The following is a 14,029-nucleotide window of genomic DNA, read 5'->3' as shown; positions in this document are numbered from 1 at the left end:
CTGAGGGTCTGGCCCCAGCGCAATGTGCTGGGTGATCTCTATGTTGATCTAATGCAAAGGCAATCACCCCACTGGGGCTGGAAGGAGCATGGCCCAAGTGTGGAGAAGCCCAGCTTCCTCCCGTCCACAGCCGCTCAGGCCCCACACAGTGATGCCGGCAATTCTTCCAGGTCGTAACAGGTTTTTAAAAGGGGGTTTCCAATCACGGGCCGCTCTTGGATAACCCTGTCTCCACAAGTGAGTGTTTCTACATAACGAGAACTTCGTGCTGTATTTCAGGTCTTCACCCTAAGTGGACGAGCGTCACTGCCTGAGAGTGGGCTCCATCTTCTGACCCGTTTCACAGAGGCCGTCACAGAGGCCGTCAGGGTCCCCGGAGCAGCGCCGAAACCGGGAAGGGGGATGGGGGCAGGAGAGCAGTCGGACGTCAACAGAGCTCAAAGTCTGACTGCAGTCAGGAGGTGACTCGACTTAAAACCTGTTCTGAGTAAACGTTTTGCAAAAGCAACTGGTATCTGAAGCCTTCTCTAGACACAAACTGCTTATCTGGGAAAAGAGCAATCAGTACAGACGGTCCCGGAAGTCAGAAGAAAGAGAGTAGACTGTGTGTTTGGCCCCAACTGCGAAGAGACAGGCTGGGGGTCAGATGGACTGGACCACACCTCCGTCTGTCCTCCCAAGCACGGCGTGCAGCACAGCGCTGTCAGAGCCCCAGCGTGGCCACGGGTGTCCGGCCATATCTCATCCCCCGGGGGTTCACCACGTGCTCCTTCTGGGACGACCCTGACCCACCTTGAAGTTGGGCTGGGCGAAGCAGCGGGCGACGGCAATCATGGACGCGGTCAAGGGGCCGGAGACGCCGATGGTGGTCAGAAACTCAGAGATGTTGGGTGTGAGGCGGAAGGGGACAGGGCGGTTGGCATCCAAGTCCCCGGTGGCGTCATTTATGTCAAAGCGGAAGTACGCCACGTTCAGCTTGCCCGTGTCCTAAAGGTCGGAGGCAGACACTCAGGGGTGGAAGCGGCAGGCACAGACTGAACGGGGGTGGGGGGCGGGCGGCCGCGGCCTCCACGTTACCTGTGCGATCTGCAGCATCTCGGGGTTGAGTCTGTTGAGGTGCAGGACGAACTCCGCGAAGCCGATGAGCGCCAGCTGGATGGTGAACATCTTGCGGAAGGTCCAGTAGTCGGTGGCGTTGGGGAAGGTGTGCAGGGCCCACTCCTTGAGCATGCTGCGGGGGACCATGTTGCTCTGAACCTCCTTGAGGATATCTCGAAGGACCTGGGGGACAGGAGTTCGGCAAGTGGGTCAGGCGCGGGCTGGCTGAACAGACACCTCGGGCGGGGGCAGGGGGTGTGGGTGTGGGTGTCTGAGGTGCTCAGGGCCGCTGGGAAGGTCCCAGCGTTGGTTCTGGGTATTCCTCAACGGCCTCCTGGGCTGACTGAGCCCAGCAAAGTCACCACACACACAGCAACACACCGCGTGGGGAAGGGCCTGACGGTGAGTGTGGCCACACTGTATTATCCAAAACATCCTTCTGTTTTCAACAGAAGGTTATGAGGCACATGGAAAAGAGGACGATGTACACAGCACAGAAAGAAAGTCACCTGTGTCACCACTCACATCCAGATCATAGAAAGAATTCTCAGAATCAATGGAAAGACAAGTCTTTTTACAAATCACCCAACATAAAAAAAGAGCCAACGGGGGTTTCCCTGGTGGTCCAGTAGTTAAGAATCCGGCTGCCAATGGAGGGGACGGGGGTCAATCCCTGATCCGGGAAGATTCCACACGCCAGGGGGCGCGGAGCCTGTGTGTCTCAACTACTGCAGCCATCCCTCGAGCCGGGGGCCCACAGCGAGAAGCCGGAGCACGGCGACGAGAGCCGACCCCGCTCACCACAGCTGGAGAAAGCCCGAGGAGCAGCGACGACCCAGGGCAGCACAAAATGAAAGAAAAAATCTATTTAAAAAAATGAGCAAAGGACTTGAACTGACTTTCCTCCAAAGAAAATATGCAAACAGCCAATTAGCAAATGAAAAACACTCAGTGTCCCCTGCTAGCGACCAAAATAAGCCAGCATGCCACACCCACTCGGGCGGCTGTAGTCAGACAGACAGACAGAACCAAGTGCTGCCAAGAACGCGGGGAAATCAGAACTTGCGTACACTGCAGTCACTTTGGAAAAGTCTGTGGCTCCGTCAAAATGTTAAACGTAAGAGTTACCAGCGATTCTACTCCTGGTATATAGATGCCAAGTGAAGTGAGAACACAAGTCCACATAAAAACCTCTACATGCGTGTTCACAGCAGTATTAACTTAACAGGCAAAAGGTATAAACGTCCACCAACTAGTAAGTGGTAAGTTAAACGCGGTCCCTTCACACAAGAGAATCATCAGCAAGAAACAGTGCCGACACATGCCGCCAAGCGGATGGCCTTGAGAACACGCTGTGGAGGGCGCCAGGCACGAAAGACCGCATGCTGTGTGGTTCTGCTCACATGACGCGCCCAGAATAAGCACACTTACAGGCAGTGTGGTAAGAAACGCAGAGGGTAAAGGAGCCGAGTTAGTAACAAAGCAAACTAGGGCAGGAAGACTAAGAAGAGACGTCCGCGCCGTCCCTGTGCCAGACCCACGCTCAGCTTCATCTTCACAAAGCGGGAGGGGGCTTCTGATGTAGCCACACATTTGCAGACAAGGGTCACTGGCTCCCACAGTCCAAGGAACATAGAGCCTTGAGAATCCAATCCATTCATCTCCCACCAACACCTCAAAACTGCCACAGTCCACGGAGACCACTGAGCACAGAACCCCACCTGCTCTGCCCACACGACGGTGGGGGCTGACTCCAGACCCTGTGCCCCGAGCACAGCGCGGGGCTGAGACGGGCACCCCTGGGCTCTGTCCTCCTGAACCAAGCCCTTCAGGACCCAGATTAATGGAGACCAGTCCCTGGACAACAGAGGCAGCTTCTGGCCCTGGGGGTCTCTCCCCAGATCCGGGAGGCGCCCGCGGGGAGCGCAGGTAGGACCACGGAGGCAGCAGGGGAACTGGCCACAGGGCTGCCTCGTGGTGACCCAGACAGCCCTGGACAAAGCCTTCTCACCCATGCTCCCCCTGCCCCGCTGCCCCGGGCGGGGACTGCAGGCGCAGAGAGACCCAGGCCCGCCAGCAGGCGCAGCGGGGGCATCCGGGACTCCCAGATCCCCGCTGCCCCGGGCGGGACCCGCAGGCGCAGAGAGACCCTCGGCCCGCCAGCAGGCGCAGAGAGACCCTCGGCCCGCCAGCAGGCGCAGAGAGACCCAGGCCCGCCAGCAGGCGCAGAGAGACCCTCGGCCCGCCAGCAGGCGCAGAGAGACCCAGGCCCGCCAGCAGGCGCAGCTTGGGGCGTCCAGGAGTCCCGGATGCCACAGAAACACCTGAGGCCACAGAAACAGCTGGCCCGGCAGGTTTCTGCTTCCCCACGTTCTGCACTTCAGCAAGGACACACTGCACAGAGACTGCGCACGGCCTGGAGGCCTGGCAGCAAACCTGTGAACGTGCCCAGAAGGAGGGCAGACAGCCTCACACCCGCTACGCCCTGCTGTCAACCAAACGAACCTGCCAGGAAGTTCCTTTAAAATTCACATTTCTGAGCTGCTTTGCGGGAAGGACTCTGAGCTTCTACAAGGCTGAATGAAAACGTATCTCTGTCCTGTGGCAACAAATGGCCCTTGGCTGAGGCCCACGGCCCCGCCCCGCCCCTGCCCGCCCGCCCGCCCGCACCTGGTGGCTGGCCTGCGTCCCGCGCGCCTGCACCGTGGCCAGGCGGTCGTAGTAGCGGGAGATGGGGTTGTCGTGCTCGATGCCCTTCTTGGCACAGCGCTGCTTATAGATCTCCACCAGCGACAGCGAAGAGGGGTTGTCCTCCACCAGGCGCATCTGCGGGGACACGGCCACCACGCGGGGGACTGAGGAGAGAGAGGAGACGGCGGTTGAGGCGGGGACCGACTGGCAGAGCACGTCACGCGTGCGCTCGAACACCCACAGTGTGCTGCAGAGCGGATTTCTCAATTCACTTATCTTGGGGGATTATGAACTTAAGGGTGAGAGACTTTAGGTCAGAAAAGGCTGGATCACAGCGCGGCCAGCAGAGAGCTCCGAACAGGACCAGACACCATGCACGGCAATGTGAGGGGTGACTGCCGTTCTCTCTGGGGCTGGGGAGTCACAGGCAGCCCAGCCCCGCCCCACGTGACAGGTTCACGATTCACCCACCACCACTTGGTTCTGTAAAGACCTCACCTGAGGTTGCTGGGTGCCGCCTGAACAAGATGTCAGGGGCCTTCTTGGGGCTCCTCGACTCCCAGGCAGGCGCCTCAGGTGGTGCCCACAAGGCAGGTGGTGCCCAGAGCAGATCAAGAAGTTAAAGTGAAAGTCGCTCAGTCATGTCTGACTCTTTGTGACCCCATGGATTATACAGTCCGTAAAATTCTCCAGGCCAGAACACTGGAGTGGGTGGCCGTTCCCTTCTCCAGGGAATCTTCCCAACCCAGGGATTGAATCAGGGTCTCCTGCATTGCAGGCGGATTCTTTACCAGCTGAGCCACCAGAGAAGCCCAAGAGTTCAAAGATTGTGCTTAAACACTGTGTGGAGCACACCATCAGCAAGCCCTGCTCAGCCGGCGTCACCGGAGCCTGGGCAGGCTCCCGGGCGAGTGGAGATGGCTGTTCGCCCGGTCGGGGCCTGCTTCTCCAGGCAGGCGCTGTGCGCCAGCAGGGCGTACCCGGAGGCAGCCGCGCGCGTACCTGTGAAGAACAGGTGCCTCTTGGTAGTCTCCTTCCGCTTCTCCAGGCAGGGGTTGAGCAGGCGCAGCAGCTGCAGCACGCGCTCCTCCCGCCGGGACTCGGTCAGGCAGGCGTCGTTCATGACCAGGTACGGGTAGATCTTGCCGTTGTGCCCGCGGATGTAGAGCCTCCTGGCGGCCGTGTTGTGCTTCTGCACAATCTCCACCCGGGGCATGAACCTGCCAAGACCCCGTGCGCTGACACCACGCCCCGCGCCCACTCCGCCCCTCTACTTTGAGGGTTACCTACGCCCCGCCTCGAGGGGATGGGGGATGGGAGCGCCTCGGCGTGGGAAGGACAAAAGGGGAGGAAGAGTGGCGAAGCTGGGGTTTCACACAGTTGCGCCGAAGGCTAAGCCTCAGCAGTCAGAGGACACTGGGGACCCTAGAAGTGGGAGTTTGCTCTAAAAAATTTCACCATCGTCTGATTCTGTTTTGAATACTGTGCTTTCAGAGTATACAAAACACTGCAAAACTCTGCTTCGTCAAGTTCTACAAGCATTCAGAAAGGATTCTTTTGAGGGCAAGCACAAGCTTGACTCAGACGAGACAGGGAACCCACGGGTTCGCCCAGACCAGTGAAAGGTGCCCATGACTCCAATCCGAGGGCAGTTCCGTGTCCTCTCCCAGGGGCAGAGGCGAGGGAATCACAGTGTGAACCGCTGACCGGTCTCCCTGGAGCGTCTCCCGGGCATCTGCTGCGGGAAGGTGTCGGTGACCCTGGGCTGGCCAGGCGCACTCACCGAGCGATCTTGATGTAGTAATGTGTCGGCTTCGGCATCAGAAACTCCCCGGGAATTTCCACCTCGGCCGTCTGTGCTGAGAAGTTGCTCAGAAACCGGCACTTCTCCTCAATGAGGAAGAATTTTGGAAGCTGCTTGGTTTTAGCCTCCAGGATTTTGATCCACTTTTTCAGTTTGGAAATCAGATTATGAAGCTTCATGGATCCTGGAACACTGAAGTCAAAATCTGCAAAACAGAATATGATTAGAAACATTTTCGGTCACCTGGGTGATTTTCAATTCACTGCACCATGACAACTCCGGCACGGCCCAGGGAGGAAACAGGTGTGTTTTCTATCTAGTCTGTAATAAAGTGCTTGAGGGGCAGGACTCCAATAAACAGCACATAAAAATGCCGACTGGAATAACCAGTGCGGAGCTCTGGGCATGACACACGGCTGCTCCCACAACGCCACTCATCACGCCCATGTGCGAGTTTAATCGTGTAAACGTGTCGTCAGTGTCACGACAGTCGACGCACTTCTCTCGTGGGGTTTTTCTCACAGCATTTCTCCGGCTTTCCTTTACCATCTCACGAGCACGGGGGAGGCAGGTCTCCATCCGCCAGGACACAGGGCTGCACCGTCTCAACTCGGGGGCAGGAAGCTGTTATCAAGGCCAGGCCTGATCTTCATGGAACGGGTTTCTGTTGTTAACTCTTATTTTGAAATAAATATTCACAGGAGCGCCAAGAAATGTACAGGGAGGGCCACACACTCCTTCCCAAAACCAAGGCCCTGGCACACCCATGGGGCTGAATCAGACATGTGACCTGTGCGTGTTCTGCGTGCACGTGTGCATCCGTGAGATGTGTAGGGGGCGCTGTGTATCCAGGAGGCGCCCCGTCCACCAGCTCTGAGCCATGCCTGCCTCCCCCACACCCGACGCCTGGCCACTGCTGGTCTGTTCTCCATCGTGACCTCACAAAGGCGTCAGAATTTAGAAGTGCATGGCAGGAATCCTTCAGAGAGCGGCTTTCTGCATTCAGCATAATTTCTCTGAAGTTCATCCAAGTTGCCGTGTGTGTCCATTAACGCCTCTCTATCTGCTTTCAGTGTGGAAGGGCCGCACCGTGTGTGTCCCTTCTCCTTGGAGGGGCCTCTGGGGGACTCGCGTCTGGGGCTGTCGCCACAAAGCGGCTGTCAGCGCTCAGGCACAGCGTTCGCACGTGGGTCAGTCTTCCGTCTCGGGACCAACTCTCCGGAGCTGCCTTCCCCCGCTGCTCACAGACGTGGAGCCAGGGCTGCGATGCTGCTGTGGGCGGAGGGGCAACCGTCCTGCGCTCTCCAGACCAGAACCCAGGGCGGACACAGGGTCGGCCCCCGGGGCACGTGGCCAGAGGGGCTCGCTGCGGGCGTCCGGCGCTCACTGCAGCTGGTGGTGGGTCAGTGCCTCGAGGCCGGCCCTCTTCCAGGTTTCAGCGCCTGTCATTTTCTCACGTCAGAATCCAGATCGTTCCACCTCTAACGCTCTATTTCAGACTGCATACGCAGTCTAAGTATCACTTCTTCTCGGTAGTTTAGGATGGCGTCCACAAGACTTCCATGTCAGACGCCTCCGTTTGCCGTGAGGGACAGACCACACAAACTCCAGCTCCGGGGGGGCGCGGCCTGGCCTGCGTGTGCCCGGGGGATGGGGGTCCCCGACGGGGACTTGGGCTGAGGGGCACCGAGAGGTCACACAGAGAGGTGGGGCCAGATCCGTGCTCCCGCGGGTGCAGGAAACGCAAGAGCCCCCTCCTCATCCTCCTGACGCCAGAGCCACCACCAGGGGGTTCCCTGCCTGTCACTGCGGGGCTGGTGCCTTCGGGTCTTACTGCCTCACCTGACCCTGTCCAGTCTTCCACAAAAACCTGGCAGGCGGTGGGACTGCGTCCTGAAACCCTGTGCCTACCCTGGCTCTGATTCTTTGACTTTTCCCTGGAGGGAAGGCCGTGAGATCTCGGGGCAGGGAGTGTCCCGTTTCCTTACAGTCTAACCCGCCCACCTGGTGCTGCGTTCCAGAAAAGCAACGGAGGCGGTTAACCGGGACGGGAAGGACCGAGGAGCAGGGTGAGGGGCCACTTCCCCGGGTCGGGACTCACCGGTGGTGAACTGGCCCTTCAGCTTCTGGAAGACCGGGTCCTGGGCGGTGGCCTGGGCGCGCCGGGCCAGGGACTCGGAGGCGGCGCTGGAGAACATGGTGGACACATTGGACACGTTCTCCAGGCCCACCCCGAACGTGCTCACCAGCTTCTTGACGAAGTTGAGGGTGTGCGGCGTGATCTTGGCGTCCGACACTGCTCCGCTCTTCTCAAACGCCACTGAGTAGCACTTGGCCAGGCCCTGCTGGAGCTGCCTGAGGACCTGGGGGACAGAGACACAGTGGGCTCGCACAACACAGCTCTGCACTCGAGCAAGCTGCCCCCCACCCGCTGGGCACCCACCCAGCCGGCCCCATCACGGACAAAGCTCTCGGGGCGCCGGTGTGCAGAACCAGGGCGGGGGGGGGGGTGCGCCCCGGGTGCTCACGCCACGAGCTGCGTTCTCAACAGCAAGGAACAGCTGTCCCGAACGTTAACAAAAGAAAAAGACCCACAACCCCACCCTCTGCATCGTGCACACGCCCCTCTGTTGTTCAGGGAAAAGCCTATTTCAGACCGCGTCTGTGTACTGCGCACACACAGAGTAACAGAGCACTAACGAGGGGGCCTTGTGGCCAACCAGACAACAAACGCCGATTATTTATCACCAACACTGAGGCGGCGGCCCGAGAACCAGCTCTGGGCCCTGGAAATGATGACCCCTGAGATGACCTCAGCCCACATCCCGCTGCTCCTTGGCTAGTGGTGGGATTTCAGCGGTTAGGTTCAGACAAGTGAACAAAAGCAGCATTTTAAAGGCAGCAACGGCTTTCTTGATGTCACCTTCGTTTGAAGTCTTCTGCTTCGGGGGCGATGACGGCACCAGCGTGCAGACGTGGAGCCTCTGCGGCTCCGTCAGCGAGCCCACCCACAGACACGCACGAGCGGACAGGCCGCGCCCGCGAGGGCCCCCGGACCCACGCCCTCCGCGCACACAGCCCTGCCGCCTACCTCCTCGTGCCAGTTCTCCCGGAACCAGACCATCTGGTCGACGATGCCTTCCAGGGAGGACAGCAGCGTCGGGTGCAGCTCCCGCTGCATGTGCATGATGCGGCTGCAGCGCCACATGGGGGCCGTGGCTCGGATGGGCCCTGGATCTGATGCAGAATGGGACTGGTTACCCACTGAGCTTGGCTGCTGCTGTCCAGAATCTGAGAGCAACACACACAACGCCAACGTCAGCGCCGAGCTGACCGACGGGAGAGCCGGCGCTCCGAGGACCCCCCGGCCGGAGGAACGAGGGTTCCTGCCGGCGCGGGACACACCCCGGGGGCCTCCCGGGGCTGCGAGGCAGGCGCCCTGTCCCGGGGTGCAGTGCCAGCAGAAGGCGCACGGGGGAGGGCGCGAGGTGGGCGTGCGACTGCGGTCCAGGTTGGGGGCGCGGGCCCCCTGGACTCCCTCTGACTGCAGTGGGAGTCTGAGCTTTTTTTTTTAAAGGTCTGGCAAAATATTTCACAATTCATTCTTTGTATTACAGCTCCGAGAATCTAGAAATGTGCTTTCATCAAGGAAAGTCAAACCACAGGTATAAAAAGACATTAAAAACAAAGCTAGCTGCTATGTAAGAAATGTTACAGAACCCCTGATGCTCATTTTTTTACAGCTTTAGCTCACTTAGAACAAAAACCCTTAACTTTCAACTGACCCAAACTCCAATCTACTTAGCCAGCCAGGAGGTTGGCACAAAGTCCCACCCCACGCAGGACCGGGAGCTGCCACCACCGTCGGGAGGAGGGAGGCACCTTCCTGGAAAGGCTCTGGCCTCGCAGTGAGCGTGTCTACGTATTAAAGACACAGGAAGCAAGCGGTGCTTTAACTGTTTACGGAGCACCATGCTTAGTGGGTAACTGAAACCATTAAGTAGGTTATTTCTCTACATACCACAGTAATCATTACAGATTAAAAACTTCTATTTTGAATAAGTTTTTACATTTGGTTAAGATTGCTTTCTTTTTCTTTAGGCTGTACCATGTGGAAATGGGATCTTAGTTCCCTGACCAGGGATCGAACCCGTGACCCCTGCATTGGGAGCTCGAAGTCCTAACCTCTGGACCCCCCGAGAAGTCCCAGGTAAGACTGATCTCTATGTGGATTCTTCTGACAGCTGGAGGCACGATTCCTTGTAACACAGTAAGTGGCATCTGAACTGCCTATCCGAATGCACTGATAACTAACGAGGCAAGTTCAACTTTTGCTTTTCGTTCAGTCGCGCGGTTGTGTCCACTTTTTGCAACCCCATGGACTGCAGCCAGGTTCCTCTGTAAGATTTCCCAGACAAGGACCCTGGAGTGGGCCGCCATTTCCTCCTCCAGGGCATCTTCCCGACCCAGGGATCGAACCCACGGCTCCTGTCTTGGCAGGCAGATTCTTTACCGCTGAGCCCCTGGGTTTCACACATTTTTCCCTACGTATACACGGAATCACTGGAGTGGATGAACACCTTGGCACACTATGGTGAAGGAGAGCCAGCAACCCCAGGAGGTCAGGTTTCGTCTTCCCGCCCCGGTGTCCTCGCAGCGTCTGAACACAGACGGGCCCACGGGCTAGAGGGGAGCTGCTGGTGGGCCTATGCCGGGACCGCGGGAACTTGGGCGCCCCGGGGACCCGCCCCGCGGCCTGGCCGCGGCCCCAGGAGACGTACCGCTCTTGTAGCGCTCCCGCTGCTCTATCTTCAGCGTCAGGTACAGGGTCCGGATGGGGAAGTATACAGCCTGGGGATACACGCGTCCCACCTGCTCAGAGAGAGCCAGTCATGAGTGGGAAGGGGCCCGCACCTGGCCGACGCCACTGACTTAGCACAGTCAGGAGGCCGGACTGAATAGCAAGCCCAATGTCCAGTTCAGCTGGAAAAGACCCAGGCAAGCCCAGCCCGGTGGATTCCATCAGTCTCGCCCACCCAAGACTCCTCCTGGCAGAGCAACCTTACTGTCATCTGGTCTAACCCGAGGGTTACAGACACCCGAGTGCCTGCCTCTCAGGCCGATGACAGAGAACACAGAATGACAGCCGTCTTCATTCACCAGCACTGAGAGCGGGCTGACGACGGGGCTCCCTAGCGAGTCACTTCACTCTGGGTAACTGTAGGACGCAGGGGACCGGCCTTTTTCTTTTAGATAAGGAATGCCAGTTTTGGTCAACTAGAGTTCCACGGCTTCTTCAGAAGGGCTGAGCAGACGTTACCCAGCTTGGCCACTGGCTGCAGGGAGGCTGGCTAATGTATGTTAAGAGATGTCCAGTGAATGACGATACCAAACAGAATCTATGTCTTTGACAGATCAACTCCAAGTGAAGCACCGGTACCCAGGAACACAGCCGCAAGCGCTCAAGGAAGAATGAAACCACTTCTGGGTGCCCTGTAGATGCTGTACGTGAATGGGGAGTGAGCAGCGTGCCCCCAGGTGCTTGGTTACAGGTTCACGTGTGAGAGGTTACATACAGGACTCTAGAACTTGATAAAACAAAGCGCCAATCCCAGACTGCCGGGGGCCAGCGTGAGGAACTCCGCCCACGGCAAAGGTCATGAGGAAGGAGGCTTGGCATACGCAAAGGCGTGATCAAGCCTCAGGAAACCCCCTGTCCCCGAGCATCTACCCCAAAACCAGAGTCTGTTTTATGCTCTCAGCTACACCTCTGACTTCACGGGGGGCTCTCCCCCATAACCGTTTCTCTCGGAGAAGGAGGAAACGTGCAGCTCCAAGGCAATAAAAATTCCTGGGCGTGACAAGAGTGTTTCAGCTTACAGACTCCTCTGAAGGTTATCTAGCCCACCTGTATAGGTTCGTCCGGCCACATGTGATTGTTTACAGCCTCCCAATCTGAGAGGCAGGAGATGTTTTAGACTTACTAAGGCAAATTCTTTTGGGGAGTTAGAAATTATTAGTATAGTGGGTTGGTTAGGAATTATATTGGTGAAGGGGTTTTTCATTTGTTGTGTCAATAATTGCTGCTAATTCCCTGCCCTGGGTGTGACAAGGATGTCTCAGGTCAAACCTCTCTGCTGACAGACTAGCTTGCATGACAGGATTATCCATACTCCTGCCACTACTCACATGATTGTTTACTACCTCTCAACCATAAACAGCACAGAGAGTTTTGGAGTATTTTGAGAGTCTTAATTAGCATAGAGCTTTTTCTTCTTGTTGAGTCAATGATTGCCGCCAGGCCTCCATATCCTTAGGTACCTGGGAATATATTAATCAATGTATATGGAATATAGAAAAGGAAATACAGTAGTTTTTGATGTTAGCAATACTAGACTTTTTGAGCTAATGGATTTTCTCTTTTGTAATAGATCACTGTACTTTGTTATAAATCACTGTGTCCTTGCTATGTAAGAATGTAACTTTATCATATCTTAAGACTAAATAGATCTTAAGGGGAGCATTGGTGAAAGGATTTTCATTTGTTGGGCTGATGTTTGCTGCTAAATCTCCATGTTCCCTACCCTTCTAATGAATATAACTAACATATAGGAGAAATAAGTATTAACCTTTAAGATTAATCCTGTTAACCTTGGGTTAAATAAATTCCTTTCTTGATTGTAACTCACTACACCCTCACCCTATAGGAATACAGCTTTATTTGGAGGGTGGTGCCTGGTTTGAGAAAAAACACACTTGGAAAAAATAAGTTTTTTGGTTATCAGAAAGAAAGGATCATAAAATGTCAGCAGGTCTCACTCATGGCCAGAAGATGATGTAATATCCCTAAGACCTTTTTTTATACATTTATGTGAAGCACCTGATTTTGATAAAAGTCAGGACTGCTGACCCCCGCGTGACTCTGTATTCATCCCTATGTGTAACAAAAGGTATATAAGCAAACCCAAAAATAAAGAAATCGGATCAGTTTCCGGAAAGACTGATTCCCCCATGTCGCTTCTTTCTTGCTCCCGTTTTTCTGGCTGAATTCCCATCTGGAGCATGGATGCTGTTCCACGTAATCCAAGTTATTCAGCCTCTTTTTCTCCACTAATCTTCCTACTGCACTATCCATTTCCAATCTCTCTATATCTGTGATTAAATATGTCTTTTTCCAAAGACACCGACTCCGTCCCCACCTTCGAATCACCCTGGATCCACCGGGGCTGGACCCCGGCACCAGACCAAACGGTATGCACGTGTCCCCTGTTTAGGCCCCTCCCCTACCTCTTGGCCTTTGCTCAGGAGGACGACAGTCTGGAGCAGACCTCAAACACGGGTCACGACAGCCTTTCTACAGGCCCAAGCCCCCAGCCTGCCCCAGTGCACACGACTGTCAGCCCCCAACAGCCACAGCCGGACAGCTGGACCAAGAGCAACAGGCCCCACAGCCCGCTGAGCTTTCTGCTGGGGCTCAGAGTGCCCGGTCCAGCCCATGACGGGGAGTCAGCCGTGAGCACTGACCGGACACCGCGCTCGGGCAGTAACCTGAGTGCTCGCCAGGGACCCTGCGTTTTAACAGAAGGCGTGCTTTACGTGTATCTTGCGTGGCAACGTGTGAGAGAGAAGTTAGCGCCCTGACGCCGTGAGTCCAGCAGAACACTGCCCGCCAGCCCCGCTGCGCTCTTCAACTACCGCCACTTTGGCGTGACATCAAGCGGCAGCTCCCTGCGAGCCCCTGCCCACCCAATCCTAGTTCCAAAACTCTGAGCACGCACGTTTTCTTTCTTGGAAACGAGGATGTGAAAGGAAGACACTTTGTGACCGAAGAGGCCTTGCAGGTCCCACCTGGCTAATCAGGTTCAAAAGCAGCTTTCCCTCGGAGCCGACCAGACAGGTGAGCAGCTGCGGGATCCAGGCCAGCCACTGGATGGGCGGCACGCCGATGCAGTACTTATCCACGGCATCTGCCAGGGTGTTCTTGTCATCGTCAAAACTCAGAAGCCACAGCACCTAAGACCGAAGGGAAGTCAGAGAGCTGAACCAAAGTCTCCGGTTCCAGTCAGGGGGCGTTCCCGCAACATTAAACTGCCACCCAGGGCACGTTTCCTGGCATCACGGGAAAACATGGACAGAAGGCCCAACTGTATGATAAAGCTTCGCTATAAAGCTCACAGACAAATGAGGTTGAGAATTTAAATAGTTTTTATGAAGGTTTAGCTTTAATGCCAACTATTAACTGATCGCGTCAGCTGGCTAGCGGTGGTCATGTGGACCCCAAGGGGCTCCAGCCTGTTACCCACACTTGCGATCTCCCCGGAACAAAATGGCCTTCTGCTCAGGTCTCAGACGACCACCACCACCCTAGCGCGAGGCCACCCCCTGCTGGCAGTCTGCTGCCAAGAGACGTCTGGAACTATTTCATCTGCAAGAAAG

General features: G+C 56.4%; 1 protein-coding gene across 5 annotated transcripts in view; it reads right to left on the bottom strand.

Moving 5' to 3' along the window:
• TRRAP (transformation/transcription domain associated protein) overlaps positions 1 to 14,029 on the bottom strand; it is a 91,070-nt gene that overhangs the window by 1,457 nt on the left and 75,584 nt on the right. For 3 of the 5 annotated variants that reach the window (XM_052636085.1, XM_052636086.1, XM_052636088.1), the window contains 9 exons: positions 13,442 to 13,606; positions 10,375 to 10,465; positions 8,685 to 8,884; positions 7,695 to 7,956; positions 5,573 to 5,798; positions 4,792 to 5,009; positions 3,769 to 3,953; positions 1,078 to 1,281; positions 793 to 987 (listed from right to left, as the gene is read on the bottom strand). In XM_052636085.1, coding sequence (XP_052492045.1) covers positions 793 to 987; positions 1,078 to 1,281; positions 3,769 to 3,953; positions 4,792 to 5,009; positions 5,573 to 5,798; positions 7,695 to 7,956; positions 8,685 to 8,884; positions 10,375 to 10,465; positions 13,442 to 13,606 — 1,746 coding nt within the window. The remainder of the gene's footprint in view (positions 1 to 792; positions 988 to 1,077; positions 1,282 to 3,768; positions 3,954 to 4,791; positions 5,010 to 5,572; positions 5,799 to 7,694; positions 7,957 to 8,684; positions 8,885 to 10,374; positions 10,466 to 13,441; positions 13,607 to 14,029) is intronic. The other 2 variants (XM_052636087.1, XM_052636089.1) reach the window with 1 other exon arrangement.

Source organism: Budorcas taxicolor, chromosome 2 (genome assembly GCF_023091745.1).
Source record: "Budorcas taxicolor isolate Tak-1 chromosome 2, Takin1.1, whole genome shotgun sequence".
NCBI classification, from domain to species: Eukaryota; Metazoa; Chordata; class Mammalia; order Artiodactyla; family Bovidae; genus Budorcas; species Budorcas taxicolor.
The sequence above is the reverse complement of the archived record's forward strand: the minus strand, read 5'-3'. Positions and strand labels throughout refer to the sequence as shown.